This window comes from Nyctibius grandis, chromosome 1, assembly GCF_013368605.1.
Source record: "Nyctibius grandis isolate bNycGra1 chromosome 1, bNycGra1.pri, whole genome shotgun sequence".
Classification (NCBI taxonomy): domain Eukaryota; kingdom Metazoa; phylum Chordata; class Aves; order Nyctibiiformes; family Nyctibiidae; genus Nyctibius; species Nyctibius grandis.
This window is the reverse complement of record NC_090658.1, coordinates 46506472-46530509: the sequence shown is the minus strand read 5'-3', so window position 1 is coordinate 46530509 and position 24038 is coordinate 46506472. Positions and strand designations below refer to the sequence as shown.

The 24038-nt window shown below is 46.4% G+C and overlaps 1 protein-coding gene across 2 annotated transcripts in view; it reads left to right on the top strand.

The window, feature by feature from the left end:
* TSNAX (translin associated factor X) overlaps positions 1-13628 on the top strand; it is a 35535-nt gene extending 21907 nt beyond the window's left edge. For both annotated transcript variants that reach the window (XM_068401254.1, XM_068401262.1), the window contains exons 5-6: positions 5712-5839; positions 11797-13628. In XM_068401254.1, the coding sequence (XP_068257355.1) occupies positions 5712-5839; positions 11797-12171 (503 nt within the window). In that variant the 3' untranslated portion in view covers positions 12172-13628. The remainder of the gene's footprint in view (positions 1-5711; positions 5840-11796) is intronic.
* The last annotated feature ends 10410 nt before the right edge of the window (positions 13629-24038 follow it).

Below are 24038 nucleotides of genomic sequence, written 5' to 3'. Positions count from 1 at the left end.
AGGTCTTGGGTCACTGAAGTGTCATGTTGTAGCTACTTCTGGAAGAAGGATTTTAAAAAGAGGGGAAAAAAAAAAGTCAAATATGAATTTTTTTTGCAGAGTAGTTGTTACCAGGATTTGTTACCAATCTATTTATAATGGAACCAAATTTAAATGAGGTTTTGTAAGGCTTACTTGTAAATAGTGAGAGATGGATTCCCTAATTGTGAAAAGGTGACAGTAAATGACAAACCAGACTGTGCGCGCAACATTCACATGGTGGCGTTAAACAGAAGGAGCGAGGAGAAGAGTGAAACATGTCAGCTAGGGTGGCATGGTGGGAGGAAGCAAAAGAGTGTGTGTCTGTATACATAGATATAAATATGCCCTTATAAAAAATACATAAATATAAATGAGCAGAGGAGCTAGGCACTTATCCTGGAAAAGGATAAAATGTGTGTGGAGAAGTAGTAAAGTGGCGTGAGCTGAAACTGGAAGTTTCGATTGATCGAGAAAACTGTTTACCAAAAAGTTTGAGAGCTGATTTGATCTCTCTGAGAACTTGGGAAAATGCCAAGTTGATTCTTCATATGTGATAGTCTTCTCCACAGATCTCCGAGATTCTCTCTCTGCTATGTTGTCATGTTGAGTGCAGCTGTATCTGGTAGCTTACAGCTTATCCACAGAAAAAGCCAAAATTTCGTAATGGATTACTGGCCATATTACATCAGAGAGTAAGTCAGGAAAAGAATGGCTGATGAAATCTACCTCTCTGCAGCTTCTGAAGTTATTTATCTTAGAAGATCCTGAGTAGCTTTTATCTAGTATTTTTCTATTGCTTGTGCCCAGAATGCTTTACCTGAATTCAGTCGATTAAATGATTGTATTTAATTGGCCTTGCAGATCCTTGTGTGTGTTCTGATTTGTGAACAGCAGTGCTGAGTGTGGCTTTGTTTGCTGGATGTTTATTCTACTTTTCCCATTGCTGCTGTACAGAAGCACAAAGGGTACAGGCTGAATTGCGATTCTGAATTGCCTCTGCTCACCTTGCAAATACATATTTAAAAGGAGAAACTGCAGGTCGCTCATGACGCTTTTGTGTTTGTAATGTGGAAGGCCTTCTGCAATTGAATGGAATTGAATGAATTGGTGATGGAACAGATCATCCTGAGTGCCATTACACGGCACGTGCAGGACAATCGGGGCATCGGGGCCAGCCAACATGGATTCATGAAAGGCAGGTCCTGCTCGACCAACCTGGTCTCCTTCTATGACAAAGTGACCCGCTTAGTAGATGAGGGCAGGGCTGTGGATGTAGTCTATCTAGACTTCAGTAAGGCATTCGACACTGTCTCCCACAGCATCCTCCTAGACAAACTGGCTGCCCGGGGCTTGGATGGGTGGACTCTTAAATGGGTTAAAAACTGGCTGGGTGGCCGAGCCCAGAGAGTGGTGGTGAATGGGGCAAAGTCCAGCTGGCGGCCGGTCACTAGCGGTGTTCCCCAGGACTCAGTTCTGGGGCCGGTGCTGTTCAATATCTTTAGAGATGATCTAGACGTAGGGATTGAGTGCACCCTCAGTAAATTTGCAGATGACACCAAGCTGGGTGGGAGTGTCGATCTGCTGGAGGGTAGGAAGGCCCTTCAGAGGGATTTGGACAGGTTAGATAGATGGGCTGAGACCAAAGGCATGAGGTTCAACAAGAACAAGTGCCGGGTCTTACACTTCGGCCACAACAACCCCATGCAGCTCTACAGGCTGGGGGAAGAGTGGTTAGAAAGCGGCCCGGCGGAAAGAGACCTGGGGGTGCTGATCGACAGCCGGCTAAACATGAGCCAGCAGTGTGCCCAGGTGGTCAAGAAGGCCAATGGCATCCTGGCCTCTATTAGGAATAGTGTAGCCAGCCGGTCTAGGGAAGTGATCGTGCCTCTGTACTCGGCACTGGTGAGGCCGCACCTTGAGTACTGTGTTCAGTTCTGGGCCCCGCACTTCAAGAAAGATGTTGAGGTGTTGGAGCGAGTCCAGAGGAGGGCGACCAAGCTGGTGAAGGGTCTGGAGGGTCTGACCTACGAGGAACGGCTGAGGGAGCTGGGGTTGTTTAGCCTGGAGAAGAGGAGGCTCAGAGGTGACCTTATTGCAGTCTACAACTACCTGAAGGGAGGTTGTAGTGAAGTGGGAGTTGGCCTCTTCTCCCGGGCAACTAGCGATAGGACAAGAGGGCACAGCCTCAAGCTTCGCCAGGGGAGGTTCAGGTTGGACATCAGGAAGAATTTCTTTACAGAAAGGGTTATTAGACATTGGAATCACAGAATCACAGAATCACAGAATGTTAGGGATTGGAAGGGACCTCGAAAGATCATCTAGTCCAATCCCCCTGCCGGGGCAGGATTGCCTAGACCATATCACACAGGAACGCGTCCAGGCGGGTTTTGAATGTCTCCAGAGAAGGAGACTCCACAACCTCCCTGGGCAGCCTGTTCCAGTGTTCAGTTACCCTCACCGTAAAGAAGTTTTTCCTCATATTTATGCGGAACCTCCTGTGTTCCAGCTTGCACCCATTGCCCCTTGTCCTGTCAAGGGATGTCACTGAGAAGAGCCTGGCTCCATCCTCTTGACACTTGCCCTTTACATATTTATAAACATTAATGAGGTCACCCCTCAGTCTCCTCTTCTCTAAGCTAAAGAGACCCAGCTCCCTCAGCCTCTCCTCATAAGGGAGATGTTCCACTCCCTTAATCATCTTCGTGGCTCTGCGCTTGACTCTCTCTAGCAGTTCCCTGTCCTTCTTGAACTGAGGGGCCCAGAACTGGACACAATACTCCAGATGCGGCCTCACCAGGGCAGAGTAGAGGGGGAGGAGAACCTCTCTCGACCTGCTGACCACACCCCTTCTAATACACCCCAGGATGCCATTGGCCTTCTTGGCCACAAGGGCACACTGCTGGCTCATGGTCATCCTGCTGTCCACTAGGACCCCCAGGTCCCTTTCCCCTACGCTGGTCTCCAACAGCTCTGCCCCCAACTTGTACATGGTGGTGGAGTCACCATCTCTGGATGTGTTTAAGAAAAGACTGGACATGGCCCTTAGTGCCATGGTCTAGTTGACAGGGTGGTGTAGGGGCAGCGGTTGGACTCGATGATCCCTGAGGTCTCTTCCAACCTGGTTGATTCTGTGTGATATTCTGTGAATTTTCCCTTGCGGTTACCTCTAGTTTTTTGGAGGTATATCCACCCTCATCTGTTATTCAAATCTATGTTCTTTTTTGATTTAGACTTTTTCTTTGATGCAGATGAAGTCTAAATTTGCTGCTTCCCGCATATCTCCGTAAGATGAGATCCTGGCCCTGTAGAGATTGAGTGAGGATTTTAAGATTATTCTAATGGAACCAGGATTCTACTGTTACCCTTGGGTACCTCTACATTTTCTCACTTTATGCACTGGCAAAACTATTGTCTAATCCTGGCCCTCTTGCAGTGTGATATGGCAGTGTCACCTCATTGCTTCTCTTGAAGTGAAACCATCCCCTTAAAATGGCTCAGAATGGCTCTGCTGGAGCCATCTCTGTCATGTTACAGCCTGTTCCTTTAATGTCCTCCTTTGGCGCTTTCTCTGTCCATAGGTCAGATATACACATGCACTGATTTTGTCTTCAGAACTTTTTTTAGCTTAGTCCTGCCATGGCTGTTTGTTCCAGGTTTGTTTCTGCTTTTTTTCCACTGACAGTGCCAACTTCAGCTTTCTGCTTATGAACTTTTCCCACACGCTTTCCCCAAATCTGCTCTCTGCACATAAGGAAAAAGTGACAAAACCTGTGAAATAGCTGTCTGATCATTCAAGCTCTTTTTTAGATCTCACCTTTGCTATAATACATACAGAAAATCACCATCTGCTAAGTAGGTAGCGAGAGGTAATTGTGGCAGGTGGCTGCAGATGGCATACAAACCTGGCACAAGCTACATTTGTTATCCCATCTTCTGTTTCCTTGCCAACACACCCACTCCTTTTGTCCCCCTGCATACCTTGTTTTTAGAGTATAAGTTCTTTTGGACAGAAGTGTTGTGTGTTGTTCAGTGTATTCCTCTTATTGGACATAACAGCACTGTCTGTTTGATTTTTTTTTTGTTTGTTTGTTTTTTTGTTTTGTTTTGTTCTGGAGTGGTTTGTAACAACAGATGCTTTGTCCTGAACATGAATTTCACCTGACCTGCATGTTTTAAGGAGCCTGTTCACTAATTCCCACAAAACAGAGAAATGGGAAATTCAGTTTTAAACAAGTATCTACTGTTGCTAATAAGATTAAAGAAAGGTAACAACTTTTTTTTTTTGTAGGTGAGCTGCTTTGCTTTTGATTTATCTGCAGTCTTTTTCTCCACATTGTGTCCTATGTCTTTGTGAACTTGAGAAATTGTAATCTGCGCTCTCCATCATACAAATACCGTATTTTAAAAGCTCCATTATCATAGAATGGTTTGGGTTGGAAGGGACAAAGGTCATCTAGTTGAACCCCCCTGCAATGAGCAGGGACATCTTCAACTAGATGAGGTTGCTTAGAGCCCTGCCCAACCTTACCCTGAATGTTTCCAGGGATGGGGCATCTACCGCCTCTATGGGCAACCTGTTCTGGTGTTTCACCACCCTCATTGTAAAAAATTTCTTCCTTGTGTCTAGTCCAAATCTACCCTCTTTTAGTTTAAAACTATTATCCCTTGTCCTGTCGCAACAGGCCCTACTAAAAAGTCCGTCCCCACCTTTCATATAAGCTCCCTTTAAGTATTGAAAGGCTGCAATAAGGTCTCCCCAGAGCCTTCTCTTCTCCAGGCTGAACAATCCCAACTCTCTCAGCATGTCTTCATAAGAGATGTGTTCCATCCCTCTGATCATTTTTGTGGCCCTCCTCTGGACCTGCTCGAACCGGCCCATATTTTTCCTGTGCTGAGGACCTCAGGGCTGGATGCAGTACTCCAGGTGGGATCTCATGAGAGTGGAGTAGAGGGGCAGAATTACCTCCCTTGACCTGCTGGCCACGCTGCTTTTGATGAAGCCCAGGATACGGTTGGCTTTTGGGCTGCGAGCGCACGTTGCCAGGTCATGTCTGGCTTTTCATCCACCAGTACCCCCACGTCCATCTCTGCAGGGCTGCTCTTAATCCCTTCATCCCCCAGCCTGTATTGATACCAGGGATTGCCCCAGCCCACGTGCAGGACCTTGGACTTCACCTTGTTGAAGTTCAGATGGGCCCACTTCTCGAGCTTGTCCAGGTCCCTCTGGGTGGCATCCCATCCCTCAGGCATGTCAACCGCACCACACAGCTTGGTGTTGTCTGCAAACTGGCTGAGGGTGCACTCAAACGCACTATGTCATTGATGAAGATATTAAACAGTACTGGTCCCAGTACGGACCCCTGAGGGACATTATGGCGAGCTCCTGTTCAGTATGTTTCAGAGTCATGTGATGCTTTATACCGATATTACAGAAGGTTCTGAATGAAAAATGCAGTTGGAGTAAAAATGTGAACACGTTTTTCTGCTGTGTTCTTCGTCTGGTTTTTGTACTTCAGAAGCATGCTATGTTAGATTATGTTTCAGTGTTATTTCTGCATTATTTTAATTTTCACTTTTTGCTAGTAACCTTCAAATAGCCTCACTTAAAAGATTTCTAATAAATAATTGTGAGCATGGATCATTGCTGGAAAGTTCGAGTCATTAGCTTAATTCTTCTGCTATTTTTGCAGGACTTCAAGAATATGTTGAGGCAGTCTCATTTCAGTATTTTATCAGAACACGATCTTTGATTAGTGTTGAAGAAATCAACAAACAACTAGTATTTACAGCAGAAGACAGAGAAGAAACAACAAACATGGTAAAAGTTTTTCTTTTCGCATGTGACAAACATCTTTCTGGGATGGAAATGCAGTGAGTAGGCTTAGTCATGATTTGGGCATCTGATTAAATAAGGCCAGTTAGTGGAATGGTATTAGATATACATGTGGGCTTTGACTCACTTGTTCAAAACATGCTTTTTGTTCTGACAAGTAGTAAACTAAATCTATGGGATACAAGTTTATAAATTTCACATCCTTTTTATTCAGAGCAAACTGAACTCCTTCTGGTAGGGGGAAAAATCCAGGATAGCAAAATACTAGCACACAAATGTAGAGGAGGGATTTTTAATGGCTGGGACTGCCTGTAAGGCCTACTGGAGTATAGTGATGTAGCAAATGTTGGGGGAGACAAATGAATCCAAGGCAGGATGAACTCCATGAATGAAATCTTACTGCTGGTACTGAACGAGTCACAGGAGGCACTGTATTCAGCTTCTGTTAAAACGCACTGCATATGTCTTAGCTTGGTTGTTTATAACTTTCCTGGAGTTGATCTTGATGCTTCCCCTCAGAGGACAAGCTTATGTCCTATCATACCTTAGCCCTAAAACCATATCTGCTGTTTCTTCACTTGCCCATTCTCCTACCCTGCCCTAAGTAGAACTTTTTGCATAGGGACAAACGACTGCCACCAACCACAGTGAACTGGGCACAGTTCGATTGTTGATAGGGGACCAAAGGCGATTTTGTAGTAATGTACAGAAACACACTGGGTGTGTCCCAGGGCAGGAGAGGCTGCAGTTGTTTGCAGCTCGTTGGGGAGGGCGCTGACTCCCTCCCAGTGCACAAGGCGAGGAAGGTGCCAAGGAGCTGTGAACCAGGGGTGGCACCAACAGGTATTTCCCAGTTCAGTGAAAGAACAATGGTATCTACCCGGTGGAAGAAGACCAAAATGGATGTGGGAACCCAGACAGAGCTCCCACGGAAGGAGGCGATGGTGCAGGTTGCGGGCTGCAGGGAATGCTACACCGTCTCTGTGGTGTCAGGGGGCTGTGTGCGCTGTGAGCAAGTAGATGATCTGCTTGGCCGAGCGGCACAGCTGCAAAGCCAGGTTGAAAGGCTTCAAGCCGAAGTAGAAAGGCTTAGGAGCATTCGGGAGGCTGAAATGGAGATAGACTGGTGGAGCCAGGCTTTGCCCTCCGTGCAACAAAAATGGGAGCACCTGCCGGAGAGCTCCCAGGATCGAGGGACCCCTGTACTCTGCCCCTCTCAGGTGGAAAACGATAACCTAGAGGAGAGGAGTGAGTGGAGGCAAGTCTATGGCCGTGGCAAAAGGCGAGTGCCCTCCTTGCCTACCTTGCCTCCGCAGCTGCCTCTGAGCAATAGATATGAAGCCCTAGTGGAATACAGCTGGTCCAATGGGGATGTGGTGGAGAGGCAACCTATATCAGAGGTCCCACCACAGTCAGAAAAACCTGACGGGCGTATAGCTACCTCCTCCACAAGGAAGAAGAGAAGAGTTTTAGTGGTTGGAGACTCCTTCCTAAAGGGATCTGAGGGCCCAATATGCAGAGCTGACCCCCATCACAGGGAGGTCTGCAGCCTGCCTGGAGCCCAAATCAGGGATATCACCAGGCAACTCCCCAGCCTGGTGAAGGCCACAGACTACTACCCCCTGCTGATCTTCCAGACAGGTGGGGAAGAAGCTGCATCCCGTAGTCTGAGGGGGATGAAGAAAGACTATAAGGCCCTAGGGCGGTTGGTGAAAGAGTCTGGAGCACAAGTTGTTTTCTCCTCCCTCCTTCCATTTTCATGTGATGACGTGGGATGGAACAGTAGGATTCTCTCTATTAACGCCTGGCTACGAGACTGGTGCTACAGGCAGGGCTTTGGGTTCTTTGATAATGGCTGGTTTTATAAGACAACAGGCGTGACCGTAATACATGGGAAAGGTTTATGTCGTAGGGGCAAAAGGGTTCTGGGACAGGAATTAGCAGGGCTCATTCGGAGAGCTTTAAACTAGATTCGAAAGGGGATGGGGTGGTAGCTGGACTTGCACCACTGGGGCAACGCTCTAGTGTTGAGGTAGACCAGGAGGCCTCCTATCCCCCTGGGGTGAATTCAGGGGGTGAATCTGGGATGAAACCGGTGTGCCCAGCTCGCTCCCTGAAATGCCTGTACACCAATGCACGCAGCATGGGGAATAAGCAGGAGGAGTTAGAAATCCGTGTTCGGTCGGGGGGCTATGATCTAGTGGCAATTACAGAGACTTGGTGGGATGCCTCGCATGACTGGAATGTGGTCATGGATGGCTATGTCCTGTTCAGGAAAGACAGGCCGCTAAGGAGAGGTGGTGGAGTTGCTCTTTATGTGAGTGAGCAGCTAGAATGTATTGAGTTCTGTCCAGAGGCAGATCAGGAGCGAGTTGAGAGTTTGTGGGTGCGAATTAAGGGGCAGGCTGGCAGGGGTGATACTGTTGTGGGTGTCTATTACAGGCCACCGGATCAGGATGAGGAGGGTGATGAGGCCTTCTACAGGCAGCTGAGAGCAGTCTCGCAATTACAGGGCCTGGTTGTCATGGGGGATTTCAACTACCCTGATATTTGCTGGGAGGCCTACTCAGCCAGCCATCCCCAGTCCAGGAGGTTCCTCCAGTGCGTTGATGATAACTTTCTGATGCAAATGGTGGATGAGCCAACTAGGAGAGGAGCGCTGCTGGATCTGATCCTCACTAACAAGGAGGGTCTGGTTGAAGAGGTGAAGGTTGAGGGCAGCCTTGGTTGTAGTGACCATGAGATGGTAGAGTTCAGGATCTCATGTGGCAGGAACAGAATAGCTAGCAGAATCACAACCCTGGACTTCAGGAGGGCCAACTTTGGCCTTTTCAAGCAATTGCTAGGGGCAATCCCATGGGACAGGGTACTAGAAGGTAAGGGGGCCCAAGATAGTTGGTTAGCATTCAAGGACTGCTTCTTCCGAGCTCAAGATCAGAGCATCCCAACAGGTAGGAAGTCAAGGAAGGGTACCAGGAGACCTGCATGGTTAAACAGGGAACTGCTGGGCAAACTCAAGTGGAAGAAGAGGGTGTACAGATCGTGGAAGGAGGGGCTGGCCACTTGGGAGGAATATAAGTCTGTTGTCAGAGGATGTAGGGAGGCAACTAGGAAAGCTAAGGCCTCCTTGGAATTAAACCTTGCAAGAGAGGTCAAGGACAACAGAAAGGGCTTCTTCAAATACATTGCAGGTAAAGCCAACACTAGAGGCAATGTAGGCCCACTGATGAATGAGGTGGGGGTCCTGGAGACAGAGGATAAAAAGAAGGCGGAGTTACTGAATGCCTTCTTTGCCTCTGTCTATACTGTTGGAGGCTGTCCTGAGGAGCCCCGGACCCCTGAGGCCTCAGAAGAAGTCAGGATAGAGGAGGAATCTGTCTTGGTTGATGAGGGCTGGGTCAGGGACCAATTAAGCAACCTGGACGTCCATAAATCCATGGGCCCTGATGGGATGCACCCACGGGTGCTGAGGGAGCTGGCGGAAGTCATTGCTAGGCCACTCTCCATCATCTTTGCTAAGTTGTGGGCAACGGGAGAGGTGCCTGAGGACTGGAGGAAAGCGAATGTCACTCCAGTCTTCAAAAAGGGCAAGAAGGAGGACCCGGGTAACTATAGACCGGTCAGCCTCACCTCCATCCCCGGAAAGATGATGGAGCAACTTGTTCTTGGTGCTGTCTCTAGGCACATCAAGGATAGGGGGATCATTAGGGGCACTCAGCATGGCTTCACCAACGGGCAGTCTTGCTCAACCAACTTGATAGCCTTTTATGAGGATGTTACCCGATGGATAGATGATGGTAAAGCTGTGGATGTGGTCTATCTCGATTTCAGTAAAGCGTTTGACACGGTCTTCCACAGCATCCTCGCAGCTAAACTGGGGAAGTGTGGTCTGGATGATCGGGTAGTGAGGTGGATTGTGAACTGGCTGAAGGAAAGAAGCCAGAGAGTAGTGGTCAGTGGGACAGAGTCCAGTTGGAGGTCTGTGTCTAGCGGAGTCCCGCAAGGGTCGGTTCTGGGACCAGTTCTATTCAATATATTTATTAACGGCTTGGATGAGGGATTAGAGTGCACTGTCAGCAAGTTCACTGATGACACAAAACTGGGAGGAGTGGCTGACGCGCCGGAAGGCTGCACAGCCATTCAGAGGGACCTGGACAGGCTGGAGAGTTGGGCGGGGAGAAATTTAATGAAATATAACAAGGGCAAGTGTAGAGTCCTGCATCTGGGCAAGAACAACCCCATGTACCAGTAGAAGTTGGGGGCAGAGCTGTTGGAGACCAGCGTAGGGGAAAGGGACGTGGGGGTCCTAGTGGACAACAGGATGACCATGAGCCAGCAGTGTGCCCTTGTGGCCAGGAAGGCCAATGGCATCCTGGGGTGTATTAGAAGGGGTGTGGTCAGCAGGTCGAGAGAGGTTCTCCTCCCCCTCTACTCTGCCCTGGTGAGGCCGCATCTGGAGTATTGTGTCCAGTTCTGGGCCCCTCAGTTCAAGACGGACAGGGAACTGCTAGAGAGAGTCAAGCGCAGAGCCACAAAGATGATTAAGGGAGTGGAACATCTCCCTTATGAGGAGAGGCTGAGGGAGCTGGGTCTCTTTAGCTTAGAGAAGAGGAGACTGAGGGGTGACCTCATTAATGTTTATAAATATGTAAAGGGCAAGTGTCAAGAGGATGGAGCCAGGCTCTTCTCAGTGACATCCCTTGACAGGACAAGGGGCAATGGGTGCAAGCTGGAACACAGGAGGTTCCACTTAAATTTGAGGAAAAACTTCTTTACGGTGAGGGTGACCGAACACTGGAACAGGCTGCCCAGAGAGGTTGTGGAGTCTCCTTCTCTGGAGACATTCAAAACCCGCCTGGACGCGTTCCTGTGTGATATGGTCTAGGTAATCCTGCTCCGGCAGGGGGATTGGACTAGATGATCTTTCGAGGTCCCTTCCAATCCCTAACATTCTGTGATTCTGTGATTCTGTGAAATGCACACGCAGTTCATGTGCAATGTACAGTAATGCACAGCACTACTGCTTTGGATGAATTCCTGAGCCTGCTTTTGTTGAAGAGATTCTGCTGTAAAGCACTCTTATTCTTTCTTCATTCTCTTGTAAGATATTTGCAAAGAAGACAAGCTTTTAGCTTAAGTTCATTTGTTCTTACCAGCGGCAAACCCATTGTGGCACACCTGTTTTAGCAAATTGTGAAGTTGTTAACCCCTGCATACATGCCTCTGACCAGACTTTCTAATTCAGGTGCATAGCATGTTATGGGAACAAGGGAACGGAAAGAAACCTGAGTTGTCTCCCACATTACCAATATTTTGGCAATAAAAAGTACTGGAAACTTGGATATAGGAGCAAACTTGTAACTTTATGTTGAGTTTTCTTCATGAAGTATTTTTTTAGCTATTTTAATGAGTTCACTTGATGTAAAACAGATCTGAGAGAACTATACCTATCAGCTTCTTGCAGAAGATATATTTTGAAATTCAAGATACTATTACAAAATGATATGATTTGTTTTCATAGTGTAGACTCTTTTTGATTCTTGATTGCTTTGGTAGCTTTGGACAGACCAAAATTTAGGGAAAATTTAAATCTATTATGCTGAGATCTGTCAGCCAAAAAAAAAAAAGCAACTGCAAATAAATGTTGGTACAAAGATGTGATAATTCTGTTCGCAAATAGAGATGTTAGAGGCAGGGTAAGTTCATCAAGCTTGCTAGAATGGAAATCACATCTCAAGTGGAAATGATGCTTTCATATCTTGCGGTATCCTGGAAGGAGATTAATACTTCTGAAATCAGACTGTGTGGAAGTGCCATGCAATTTAATTTTCCAGAATGTTTTTAATTACCACTTATGTTAGATAAGTTAGTGTGTATTTGAACCATTATAGACTGCTGTTTCATAGTTCTCAGTACTGGACTTTCTTCTGTTCTGTCCTCAGACCTCCAATTCCCATGATAAACAACCACACACTTGGAGCCTGAAGGTAACACCTGTAGATTACCTGCTGGGAGTGGCTGATCTAACTGGAGAGCTGATGCGGCTGTGTATCAGCAGTGTTGGAAATGGTGACATAGACACACCTTTTGAACTGAGCCAGTTCTTACGTCAGATTTACGATGGTTTTACTTTCATTGGCAACACTGGACCTTACGAAGTATCTAAGAAGCTGTATACCTTGAAACAGAGTCTGGCAAAAGTAGAGAATGCCTGCTACACGTTAAAGGTACGGGGATCTGAAATCCCAAAGCACATGCTGGCTGATGTGTTCTCCACCAAAACAGAACTGATTGACCAAGAGGAGGGTCTTTCTTAAAATGAGGAGATGGTTGCAATTCAGAAGGGAAGAGGACTTAGAGAAATCTTTTTAGTTACGGTTTGTGGAGTTTTGACCCTTCTCAAAGCTTTTTAGGTAGAGACATTTTTAGTTTTATCTATGAGAAGATTGTTTGCTGTGGTAATTTGTAACCAAAAATACTTTTTATGATGTGCAAGAGAACCAATGTTTGACTTTGTCCTCTCGGTATGGAATTTCCTGTATTGCTCCATTGTATCTTCTTTCAGAATGACCAGAATTTCCACTATGCTCTACACCAGTGACTGTCAGTTGTGTGAGTCACCTTAGACTGCTGTGGTTGCTGTTACCAGTTTTCACCAATCGCAGCAGTGGAAAAAAAATGGTTAGACACTGTTATTTAGCATTATCCGTAGGTTTCTGCTGACCTGTTTTCTGAGTACTTGGGTTCTATACTCATGTAATACCTAAGACAATGCACCTATGTATGTGTCAGTTCATCCCTTGACTTGAAACTGATGTGGTCTCAAAGGCGCCATGTAACTTGAGTTTTCTCGGATTAATGCTTTTGATCATGAAACTGAAGCTGTCAACTTTTCACCAATTGATAATGAAGCTAATTGCACCAGGTGGATACTACTGTGCACTCTGTTTTGGGGCTCTGTTTAAATTGAGCTCTGTTCAAGTTAACACTGGTACTACACAGTTTTGATGTGAGCTAGAGAATCCACAAAAAAAATAATTGTGGAATGTATTGGTTTACATTTTTTGTAATACAGTTTAATGAGAATCTGACATCTTTCTGTTTGTAGACAAAAGCAGACGACCTACCAAGTATGTTTAACATGAATAATTTGGTGTTAGAACAAGCAGTTTTTGGCCAAAACAAATGCAGTGTGGTGTTGGAAGTCTGTTCTCCGTTGTTTGTGCTGCCCTGAGGACCTCCAGTGGAGTTGAACTGGTATAAGTGAACAAGGGCTAGCCAAGCTTTAAATATCTTTTAGCAGGAACTGTATCATGTGCATGTTCCTATGGAAAGGAAATTGCAAACAGAAATAAGGCAGACATTCTGACTTCCACATTTATCTTTGAGGTGGGTATGTCACCATTGGCAAAAAATCAGGGCTTTCTGCCGGTGTCTGAAGTTATGGAAGTCTGATAATGTACATTATGCTAAAGGAAAACAGATAAAACAACATGATCTTTAGACTCCAGGAAATAGGCCTCCCAACTGCAAATGAAAATACTGCATGTTTTTTATTTCCACTTCCATATGCTGTGATACTGCCAATATTTTTCCCATGAGCATGTCCTGAGTAGCTGGGATCATCTGATATATGGATAGGAATGGGTAAATACAGTTCTGTCCCATTTTTCCATTGTTTCCACATAAAGCAATATGTGGTGGGTTGAACAAGGAGTGGCTTTTTTCCTATTGTTTCATACTATTTTTTACAATAAAGTCTGAAAAGTAGTCACTTGCCTGTATGTTGGTCCTTTTGCCTGTCGGTCCCAGCAGTAAAATGGTGCGAGTTTCCCACTGTGCAGGACTTAACTCAGAAGTTTCACTCCATTCCTATATTCATGCTTTGAGGGCGCTTTGTAATCCTGAATCTCTTTTCTCTTTCTCCCTTAACTTTATTCTGTGAAGTTTAAAAACTAGTTAGGATGGAAACTTCATGTGATCCTCTTGAATTAAAAAAATGCAAAGGATTCAGATGACAAAACAAGTTTATTGCTGGAATAAACCTGCAAGGGTACCCACGTTTTTACATCTCTCCTTGTTTTTTCTCTGCTTTTTTTCTTATGGGAGGAGGGGAAAGAAAGAAGGATACTTATAAATAAGGAATGGTTTTGGGTTTTGTTTTTTTTTTCTTTTGCCAGAAACGTATGCATCTAGTATTTCAGTTGATGCAGGTAAGAGTATAGTTTTGTGTCTTTCAGCGCAGCTGAATTTACTGCAAGTAACTGCACGTTGAGTGTATGTGTGTGAAGCGAAAGCAGGTAGTTACTAGAGGTGTTGTGTGATACAGTAAACAAAGGTCTGTCTCTTGTCTGTCCCAGCAGCTATCAGGTGGAATGTAAAAATTTTCATGGCACAGTTTGAAAAGGGATGAGATGAACTCCAGCATGTGGCAGTGCTCGGCCAAGGGACGTTCTGCCTCTAGCCGTGGAACGAGCACACAGTGGCCACTGCTTTAGTCAAAACAGCTCCTGCTTTTGTACAGTCAGTCATTATTTTAAAATTACAGATGTGTAAGGAGTGCACTCTTCTCTAGAAGTCTTTAGAGGTTCTTTCAAAAAATACATATTGGTTCTAATGATTTTGAGATTGAAATTTTCTGTAAGGCAAGAGAAAGCTTTTTAGTGACAGCCATGATTTCTAAACTTCAGGCTGCCTGCCTGTAATCAAAAGTTGTGAATAATTTCTAATAGGGAGCAAAGTGTATATGTGATGTATTAAAACACCAGCACAGATGGGAAATAGCTAATGGCCTGCAAACCTCCTGCTGGAGGAAATATTTTCCCCAAAAAACAGTTACACTGTAGCTATTTGAAAAGTGACAGACATTTATCAGCAAAACAAGCTGCTAAACAAGCAATGGCAATTTTCCCATTTCTTATCCTATTACTCTGTGGAGCTATTGATATGCTTGGTCTACAGCCAGAACAGGGCTACGTCATAGCAGATGTTTCACAAGGGCAGCTCTGCGTGCTAAAAATCATCTGCCTTTCTGGAATCTCCTTTCTCAGAAATGACTTTTCTTTACGGGTTCACTTTTGTCCTGACTATTAATTTATAGTGAGGAAAATAAAGCCAACTGCATGTAGCTTTCCAGAACTGCCAGAGAAGTTATGCAAGAGAAACTTCCTGTTGACAGGACACGTATGTCTATTTACTTAAGAGTCCTGCTTACTTGGATTTTCAGCGAGTTTATTGGAAATCAAAAGCAAAAAAATTAAAATAGGACCTTTTATAATATTTAGCATATTAGGTGCCTTATGGAATTCTATGGACCGGATTCTGGCGCTGCCCTCAAAGAGTTTGCAATTTAAGAGCAGGCAAAAGAGTAGCCAAGACAAACAAAAGGAAGATGGTAGAAAGGGGGGGGGGAGATGAAGTGATGGGATTTTTACCAGAAGACTGTGTGTGGTTGTAGGTTGGTTTACCACTTCCCATTTCAGAAAAGAAACTTGCCAAAACTTCAGAAAGTCTGGAGTGTGACTGTAAAGGGTTAGTTGGGAAGGGCAAAGGCAGTGAAGAGGCAAAATGGAAGGAAGTGAGGTAGAGACAAAGGAGGGGAAGAGTGACAAGGAGTGGGACAGCATGGAGGAAGAGCAGGCTGAGCTGCAGGACAGTGGGGGCATGTGTGAGTAGAGTGGGACTGGGGAGGACTTGGGACAGGAAGACAGCCCTGCAAGAAGTTGGAAACAACACATCGAAAACAGGTGACTCAGCTATAAAAGAGACTTGGAGTTGACTGTAGGAACTGAATTTAAAATCGCTCAAGGTCCCCAAAGCATCTATGTATCTTTGGGTCATAAATAAAAGGAACTTGATTTTCTGAGCAGCTGAGAACCTGCGGGTCCTGGACTGAGCAGGGTTTGCAGGCTTCCAGCCGTGGTGACACAAATCAACAACAAGCTCTTTCTTCCCATACCACCCAACTTGCCATGCACATTCCCTTCACTCCCGAATTGGTAGCCACAAACCTTGATGCGTGAACTACCGCCATTTGCAGCTGTTAGAGACGTGGTTAGGTAGGAGTTTTTAACATAAAGGAATGCTTACGGTGAGCACTGTTTTCCCCTTGTGTGCTGTTTACATGTCCGTTTCGCTGTCACTGCTGCTGCTGCAACCCTCTCTCTGTTTCTTCCCTTTCTTTACTTATCCTTTCTTAGGCTGTACTGTTCTTTTGAGCCATTGCCCATGTCCATCCCATGGTTCGGTCCTTTCCGTGTTTAGCTGGGATCCTGGGGTAAAACATCTCCATGCAGGAAGAGGAATCACTTGGTTTCTTGGGTAGGTTTGTCTACTTGCACCTCCAAATTTGGAAACAGTGCTCTGGCTTCGAGGGGAGAGCTCTGGTACTCCTGCACTCAGATAAGGCCTGCTGCGTATGTCGTACAGCAGCCATGGTGCCGTGTGTCAGGATGGATGGGTGGGCAGATCTCGTGTTGTTCTTGCAGGTGAGCAAACCTTAGTTATTCTGAGGCTTGCAATCATCATGAGCCAAGGTAAATTACCTACAAACATGAAAGAAGTTTCTTCTCCAGTTCTGAGAAAGGTTGTCTTTGAGGAGTATTATTTCCCACCAACTCCACCTCTTTTTGCCTGACCCATCATCCCTTTGAAAGGCCTATTTGCGGAATGTAGCAGAAGAGACTTGCCTATGACTTCTGGAGACAGTCTGTGCCTCCCTGAACACTGGCCAAAAGTGATGTGATGGCTCCTTTCTCAGCTCCTCCCACAGGCTGGGTAGGCTGGCTCTGGTGTCTCTCTGGTCACCCAGGGGGGCTGAACTCTGAGCCCCCACTATTGGATTTTGCAGACCAGTGATATGTGGGTTCATCCTCTTTTTTTTTTTTTTTCTTTTTCCTAGTGGTGGTGTTTTCATGCCATGCAGATGTTCGTTCCTCCCAAAGAAAGCAGCTGTTGTGTATGCTCTGCTCCTCCACTGCCACAACAGGTCAGGTGATTTCTTGAACCCATCCTAAACCGTTTCTTGGCTACTGGTGCAGCACAGGTTTCATGGGACATCATTTATCTTTGGGCACTTCTCCCACAGCCCTGTGCTTTCATGCAGGCTTGCAAGTCCCTTTTAATCCAGAAGGGTCTGACCACTTACATTTCATTCTTCCGCAAGGTCCTGTCCTCTGATGGCCCCAGCAAGAAGAGCTGACAAAACTGATCTGGAAAGAGCGCAGCTTTTTGTTAAAATGAGCTTTTGCATGCTTGGGAGCAGGAACCAGGGAGGCGAAGGATGCACTTGCATAGACAGTCCTGGGCGTTTCAATGTCACAGGAGTATTGTTAAGTGCCGGCAGTCTCATTTGAGGAGGGAGTGGGGGTGTTTCTCTCCTTGCAGCAAGGACTGTTGGCAGGTATGTTTTGCTTTGCATACCTCACACCTAAAGGGAAGGGTGACAGACAGGAGATGCCAGGGCTGTGAGGGAGAACAAGATGAAGCAGCGTAAGGTCATACAGCGAATCGGTCAGGAGCCTGGAGTTAGGTGCGGCTCTTTCAACTTCCAGCCCAGCTTCCCCTGCTGCGAACCTGAGCTCCTGCTGCTCTCTCGAGTCAGCCAAGGCAAGAACCCGCTCCGCTGAAACGCGAAGGCCACTCGCACATGCTGGTCTGTCACCTGCCACGTGTGTGTCTGTGTGTGGGGGTGTGTGTGTGACGCTGAGCTTCCAGCTGGCCTTCAGAAAATCCTAATGTGTGTTATTTTCTCAGCGAAACCAGTTTTTCGAATCCTTTCCCCGTTTATCGAGCTGTGTGTGCCTTTGCGGGCAGGCACAGGCAGGGCGCGGGCAGGCAGGCCCGATGCTGCTGACACCTCGTGGTGCAAAGCGTTTCCTTCTCCTTCTTCCCAGACCTTTTTTCCAGCCTTTTCAGCTCAGCCTTTGCCCATGGGGGCCCCGAGTTGATACATTGCTGAAGAAATGTTCCTTTACAGGAGCAAAGCCGTAATTAGCAAATAATTTAGATTCTTATTTCTTAATTTGAGCTACCTGGGCAGTGTCACAGATCGCAGAATGGCTGGGGCTGGAAGGGACCTCTGGAGATCATCTAGTCCAACCCCCTGCCAAAGCATGTTCCCCTAGAGCACGTTGCCCAGGTTTGCATCCAGGTGGGTTTTGAGTATCTCCAGAGAAGGAGACTCCACAACCTCCCTGGGCAGCCTTACCGACTTGCAGTTACACCAGTGTTCCTAAATCATTTGGGGTCATTTGAGATTCTTCCCTCTCTATAAAAACTTTTATCGTCTGGTAAATGTTGGGGTAGAGTTTGCCTGGGACCTACTTTACAAGTGTGTATATGGGGAAAGGGGAGCCGTGGGCATTTGTGGCCAGAGACCTGAGCTTGTGAGTAAATCATAATGCTCATTGTAAAGAACATAAAAGGTTTAAACCCAACATGAACAGGGCCTGTGCTCTACAGGAACTGATTAGGAAAAGCAGGGCAGCTATAACCTTTGAATTTATTTTAGATATATGCTGTAGTTTAAGTTCTCTGGGCCTGGCTTCTTGCTAAAGAAGAAGTTTGTCAATTATTAGAGAACATGTATTTGTTCTGCCACCTAGTGTCCAGCTCTAGAAATAGTCAAGGTTTTGGGGGTTTTTGAGTTGCAAGTTATTTATTTTCTCTTTAAGTTCTTACAAACACAATTAGTTGTGCGGTGTAAGCTTCATTTTTAGACTTAGGTAAGCCGCTGATAGTAATAAATTATACTCAGCATCTTCTACCATTTGGAAATTTTGGGAATATCAGGGAATAGCATATGTTTATTTTATATCTCATCATATGTGTGTATGGTGTTTTGAAGACAAAGAAATAAAAAGCCAGGAGAAACTTGGACTGGACGTGTTTTTGCAGACTTGCGCATTATTCAAATACTCTTATTTGAACTACTACATTTAAGGAGTGCTAGTGCTAATAAGGATTCATAGACTTGAGTCCTAAATTCCTTAATTTATATTATAATCATGCTACCCATACAAGAAAATGCAAGAGCTTCTGGTATAAAATCAAAGGCTTCTGCCTATGTGAGTGTGCCTGTGTACTTCCCTGCTGTGACTGTGGTTGCCACAGAAAACCCTCAGGTGGAAAGCACAAGTGGCTTCAAAACCACGAGGCTTTGTGTCTGTAGCACAAAGGCAGCAGCTGTGCTGCGCTCTGTGAACAGAATGGGCTGGGGCTGGTGTTTAAGCCCTGGGACATTGCCCAGTTGATGCTAAAGGTGAGTTGGTCCCTCTCGTTGTCCCCACCTGGCACCTCTCCCTTGCCCTGTGCTGCTCAGGGATGCCTGGGGCCAGGAGAGACCTGGCATGCACCACAGCAGAGGCATGATGAAACACCACAGTGGGCTTCTAAAGGGGGTAACACAAGCAGAGTTGTTACTTGGATTGCCCCAGTGGAAAGGCACTCACAAGTGTGGCCTCACCAGTGCTCAGCAGAAGGGAAGGATCTCTTCCCCTCACCCTGCTGGCAACACTCTTCTTAACACAGCTGTTGACATGGCCAGGATGATTCTAAAGGTCTCCAGGATGCCAAAGAAGGGTAATTTGAGGGCCTATTCATTCCCAAGTACCTTCCACAGGATACCTACCCTGGGACTGAAAGCCACTGAACAGCGCAGATCTCCTGTCCTTACACCCACAGTTCCTGCTTCTCCTACACCCATCTCCAGGGTGGTGGGCTGGCACACTGGAAACGATCAGGCAAGGCTTGTGTGTCTGGGCACATGGCTGCAGACACCTATTGCTACCCAGGCATTCTGCAGTACAAAATTAGCCCTGTTTTACGTTATATTGTCGCAATCATATCTGAGCATCTTTGGCTTTTCGTAGCTTAGCTGTGGGCCAGATATCCCATTAATGTAAACTGCTTTCTGGATTACAGCCACAGGAGGAAGGAGATGCTCATTTGTTTTAGAGCAGTTCCTTTGCCTGTGGAAGATCACAGGTTTTGGAGGGATTTCCATCTTTTTCCACCACAGCTTAACAAAGACTGAGATTTTGTATGAACTTCTGAATGTATAGGACCCAACTTGCACTGTGTATAAAGGCTGGAGAGACTTGGAGTCCTCTCAGTCTTTTGGATAAGCAGGTGAGATTCCAGCTGGTGTCTTCAGTAAAACCGCTTTGAAATCCCCAGCTCTGGCAAGGGAAGTTAGTGGCATCCCTCACCTGCTGAAACTCAGCAGCTACATCCTGCAGCTCTGCCTCAGGTCAAAGCTCTCCCTGAAGTCATCAGGAGCTCTGAGCTGAACTCCACGCTCCCTCTGGGCAGCAGGAAAACCCGGAGATAGGCAGTTATGAAGGTGTCTCCAAACCTCGGCAGCCCTTCCCTGGCCTGTCTGTGGCCCTGCTTCTTTTCTGATTCTGGTCTCCTTTGCATTTGGGAATCGCATTTTGCTGTAGGGTGTTACCACAGGGGTTTGCTGATGCGGCATCTGAAAACAGAAGAGCTGGTATATGGGTACATACTTGTATTTTTGCCTTATTTCCTGCACTCTTCCCTCCCCCCTGCCCTGTGCACACACACGGAGCATACCTGTAAAGATGTGGAAAAGGAGGTGACTGAACAAACTGAACTGTTGACTGAAAAAATGCAGAAGAGCATTATGAGACTGCAGAGTGATAGGTTGGGGAAACAGACTGAGTGTAGGTAGATGTGAAGTGATACACATAGGGAAAAACCATCTCTGTGTCCTCCTTTCAAGATCAAAATGTTGGGATTTCTTCCATGAGAATATCAACTCAATGCCTGCCAGCAAGCAAAAAAAGCCAGTTAAGTGTTTGGAAGTATTAGGAAAGGACTGCAAAAAAATATGAGGATATGCTCTATAAATGTCACTGTATGAATCCCTGGGTCGTCTGCTTTTGAGTGTGACTCTGGTCCCTCATCTCAAAAAGGATATAGCAGAACTGGAAAAGGTCCAGAGAAGGGCAGAAAGGATGACTAAAAGTAGGGAATAGTTTCTCTATGAAAGGAAACTATGGAAGTCCAGTGAGCTGGAATACTTCAGCCTGGAAAAAATTATGTTAGGGAGTGTATAATAGAGGTCTGCGGAGTTACGTGTGCCATAGAGAAGGTGGATATGGAGCAACTGTTCCCTGTCTCTTCTAAGAGAAGAATTAGACACCATCCACTGCAGCTGGCCAGAGCCAGGCTCAGAGCAAGCACCAGGAGCTGGTGCCTCGCACAGTGGATGGAGACCTGGGGCACCCTTCACCCGTGGATGCTGTGTGTGGCAAAAGCTGAAGCGGGCTCAAGGGGAGGCTGGGCGAGCGCTTGGAGAGCGTGAGATCCACTGCAGGTTACTGACTCCACAAACCAAACTGAGCTGAGTAAGCCCCTGAGCCCTTTTGGGCCCAGGCTCCTTTCAGGTGAACGTGCTTTCGGCTGGAGGGTCGCCCCTCCGGGAGCTTTGGCCTCCCACCCCACTGTGGGCGAGCGCTGCACAGCTGGGCAGCCCCCGCAGGGGCGGAGCACAGTGGCAGCAACCAGGATGGTGCACGCCCAGGGGACAACAGCCTGTAGGGTGTGTTTGTGCAGAGGAAGCCACTAACATGGGCAGCGAGGATGTTGGCGTAAACTGCTGTGGCCATACTTACACTCTCATGTGTTTCAGCACAGGAGAAGAGAGTTTAAAGAAGGTTTCCCAGGTCACTGAAGCCAAACACTTTCTACCAGAGCCAGCTATGTCTTACGCCCTTCACCTCAAGCTCCCCCAGCAAACCAGTTAGATTTCTCACGCAGGGCTCAGGGCTGGGAAAAGGACAGGGTGAGGGTGGCCACAGCTCCTAACGCAGCAGGGCATGGCCTGGAGAAGCGGTGGGGATCCTGACCACACATGTAGCAACGCACAAGAGAGACCCCTTGGCCACCTCAACATAAAATTACTGCTGGACGTGCTCCAGGCACAGCTCTGTGGCACAAATAGGACCGTCACAGCATCTCTCAGGCTTAAGCTGAGCTCTCGCCTCGCCACAAAACTCGCACTGCTTGAGCTAACACAGGTTTTTATGTCGATGTCCTTAAATTGTTTGTCTCTGTTTGTAACAGGCTCGTATTGATTTAGGTTAATTTGATTACCCAAAAAAAGGGTTGTGCTGATTGCTCTAAATGGATTAAATAGTGATTTTAGTTAAACTGATGGCAGGCTTGTGTGTAGACAGGGCCTGGAGCTTTGTAAGCTAATGACTTGGCAGTAATGCAATGAGGTTTTTTAGACAGCTGAGACCAAGCTGTTGTTTTAAATATAAGACTGTAAGTGTTACTATTCTAGTAAATGGTCCCCAAACGTGTTAATTTTCCACTAACTTGGGTTCCTTCTGAATCCTGCCAGATCTCTTTGCTAACTCTCACTTTTCTGATAATAATTTGGCAAGTACTTTTACTCCAAATGGATTTCGGAGTAATGGATTTTCGTAAAACATGGAAAATTTCCATTTTTTTGGCAAGATTTTCTAATTTTTGTTCACCTTCCCAGCCTGATAAATTTTCCACATTTTTGGCAATGAAAAAAGGTTTGTCTTCATTTTTTATAAAAATTCAGATAGATAGAAGAAAAATGCAAATGAGCCCAGCTCCTGCCAAGCAGTGACCTTTCCCCACAAGTGAGACCTGAGAAGAGGACAGGTCCAGAAGCAGCCACTGTTTAATTTCTTCACTCAGAAAAGAGCAAGAGTGAGATTAGCCCTTGGTCATTAAATCTCTTGTGCCCCTATGATCTCAATGGGAAGAAACCACTGTATCTGCATAAAGTCTTTCCTGCCTGCCTCCGAACCAGCCAACTGAGCTTCTGCCAAGTGAGTCTGCCTTCACAGGTCTTTTCTTTGTCAAACTGCAAATCCCATTTTGATTCATTTGCTTTCTCTGTTGAAGTTTTTCTCTCCAGGTTGGGACTGAAATTTGAAAAGAACATGACTCCAAACCAACGAGTCACTGAGCCTTGGTTATCTCTGATTTGCAAGGAAGCCTACTGAGATACTGAATAAGCCTTAGCTCAGAAAACAACAGTCCAGCAGGTAGGTTGTGATCCCTTTCTTAGGTAGGTTTATGGAACCAGAAGCAGAAAATTAGTGGCAAGAATGAGAGGAGACTTCATGCCTCAGAGGACAGAGAGAACAGGAGGAAGGAAAAGCTCAGGGCTACCAACAAGATAGCAACTGGAGACCAAGAATCTGAATTACCTAGAGAAATGAGTACATGGTAACCCAGTGTGCACTAAGATGAATTTTTGGCAAAGAGGTTTCTATACCACCAGTGCATGCCAGATCCTGGACTGTTTTCTGCATTCCTGGATCCTGGAAATTAGATCCCAATAATCTGGAGCACACATAGACGTGAAGCTGTGGGGGAGGGACAAGACACAAATGAGGCAAATCAGGGGTTAGAGCATTTCTGGAGGATCTGGGTTACCCAGGAGTAACAAACTGATCCTTTGTCCAAGACATAGGCCAAAGAGATCAAGGGAATCAGCACTGTAAAAGCAAGTGGGTTGTGTGTGACCCAACTGCAGCAACTTGCTGGGAATGGTGGTCAGTAAGGGGTAGAGAAGGGTGAAAGCACAGCCATAAACTTGCAGTCTGCTTGTAACCTTGCAGCAATAAGCACTGTGGAAACCATACCCATCTTTACTGATCCCCTTGCCAGAGTGATCTGCCAGTGGACGAATGCCCTTTCGCCCCTCCTTCTAACTGGCACCATGTCCCCAGCCATTCGTGCAACCGCTGGGCCTGCGGCTGTACTCGTCCCTCTTACATACATCCTCAGTGCCCATGACCAGAGTGCATCAGCATCACAGGAGCACTGATGAATTGTGCTTACATGAGGGAAAGGGAGCTGACACTCCACTGTGTACTTAAGATAAGGATACAGACTGTGGCAAAGCAGGGCCCTGGATCCCTGTGCCTCTCAGACGCCCATTCATTCCCATTCATCACCCAGGATGCACCATCCAGCCCCAATAAAATAAGCCTCCACCAGAAGCCAGGGGCTTTTCCTCATCTTGTGTCTGGCTCTACAGCCCCCCTGAGCAAGGCTCAGGGGCTGATCATTGAGACATCTTATCCAAGACTGGAGTGTGGGGGTTAGAGATATTTGTCAAATAATAATTACAGTATCATCTTCTTGCCTTGAACGCCTGAAATGT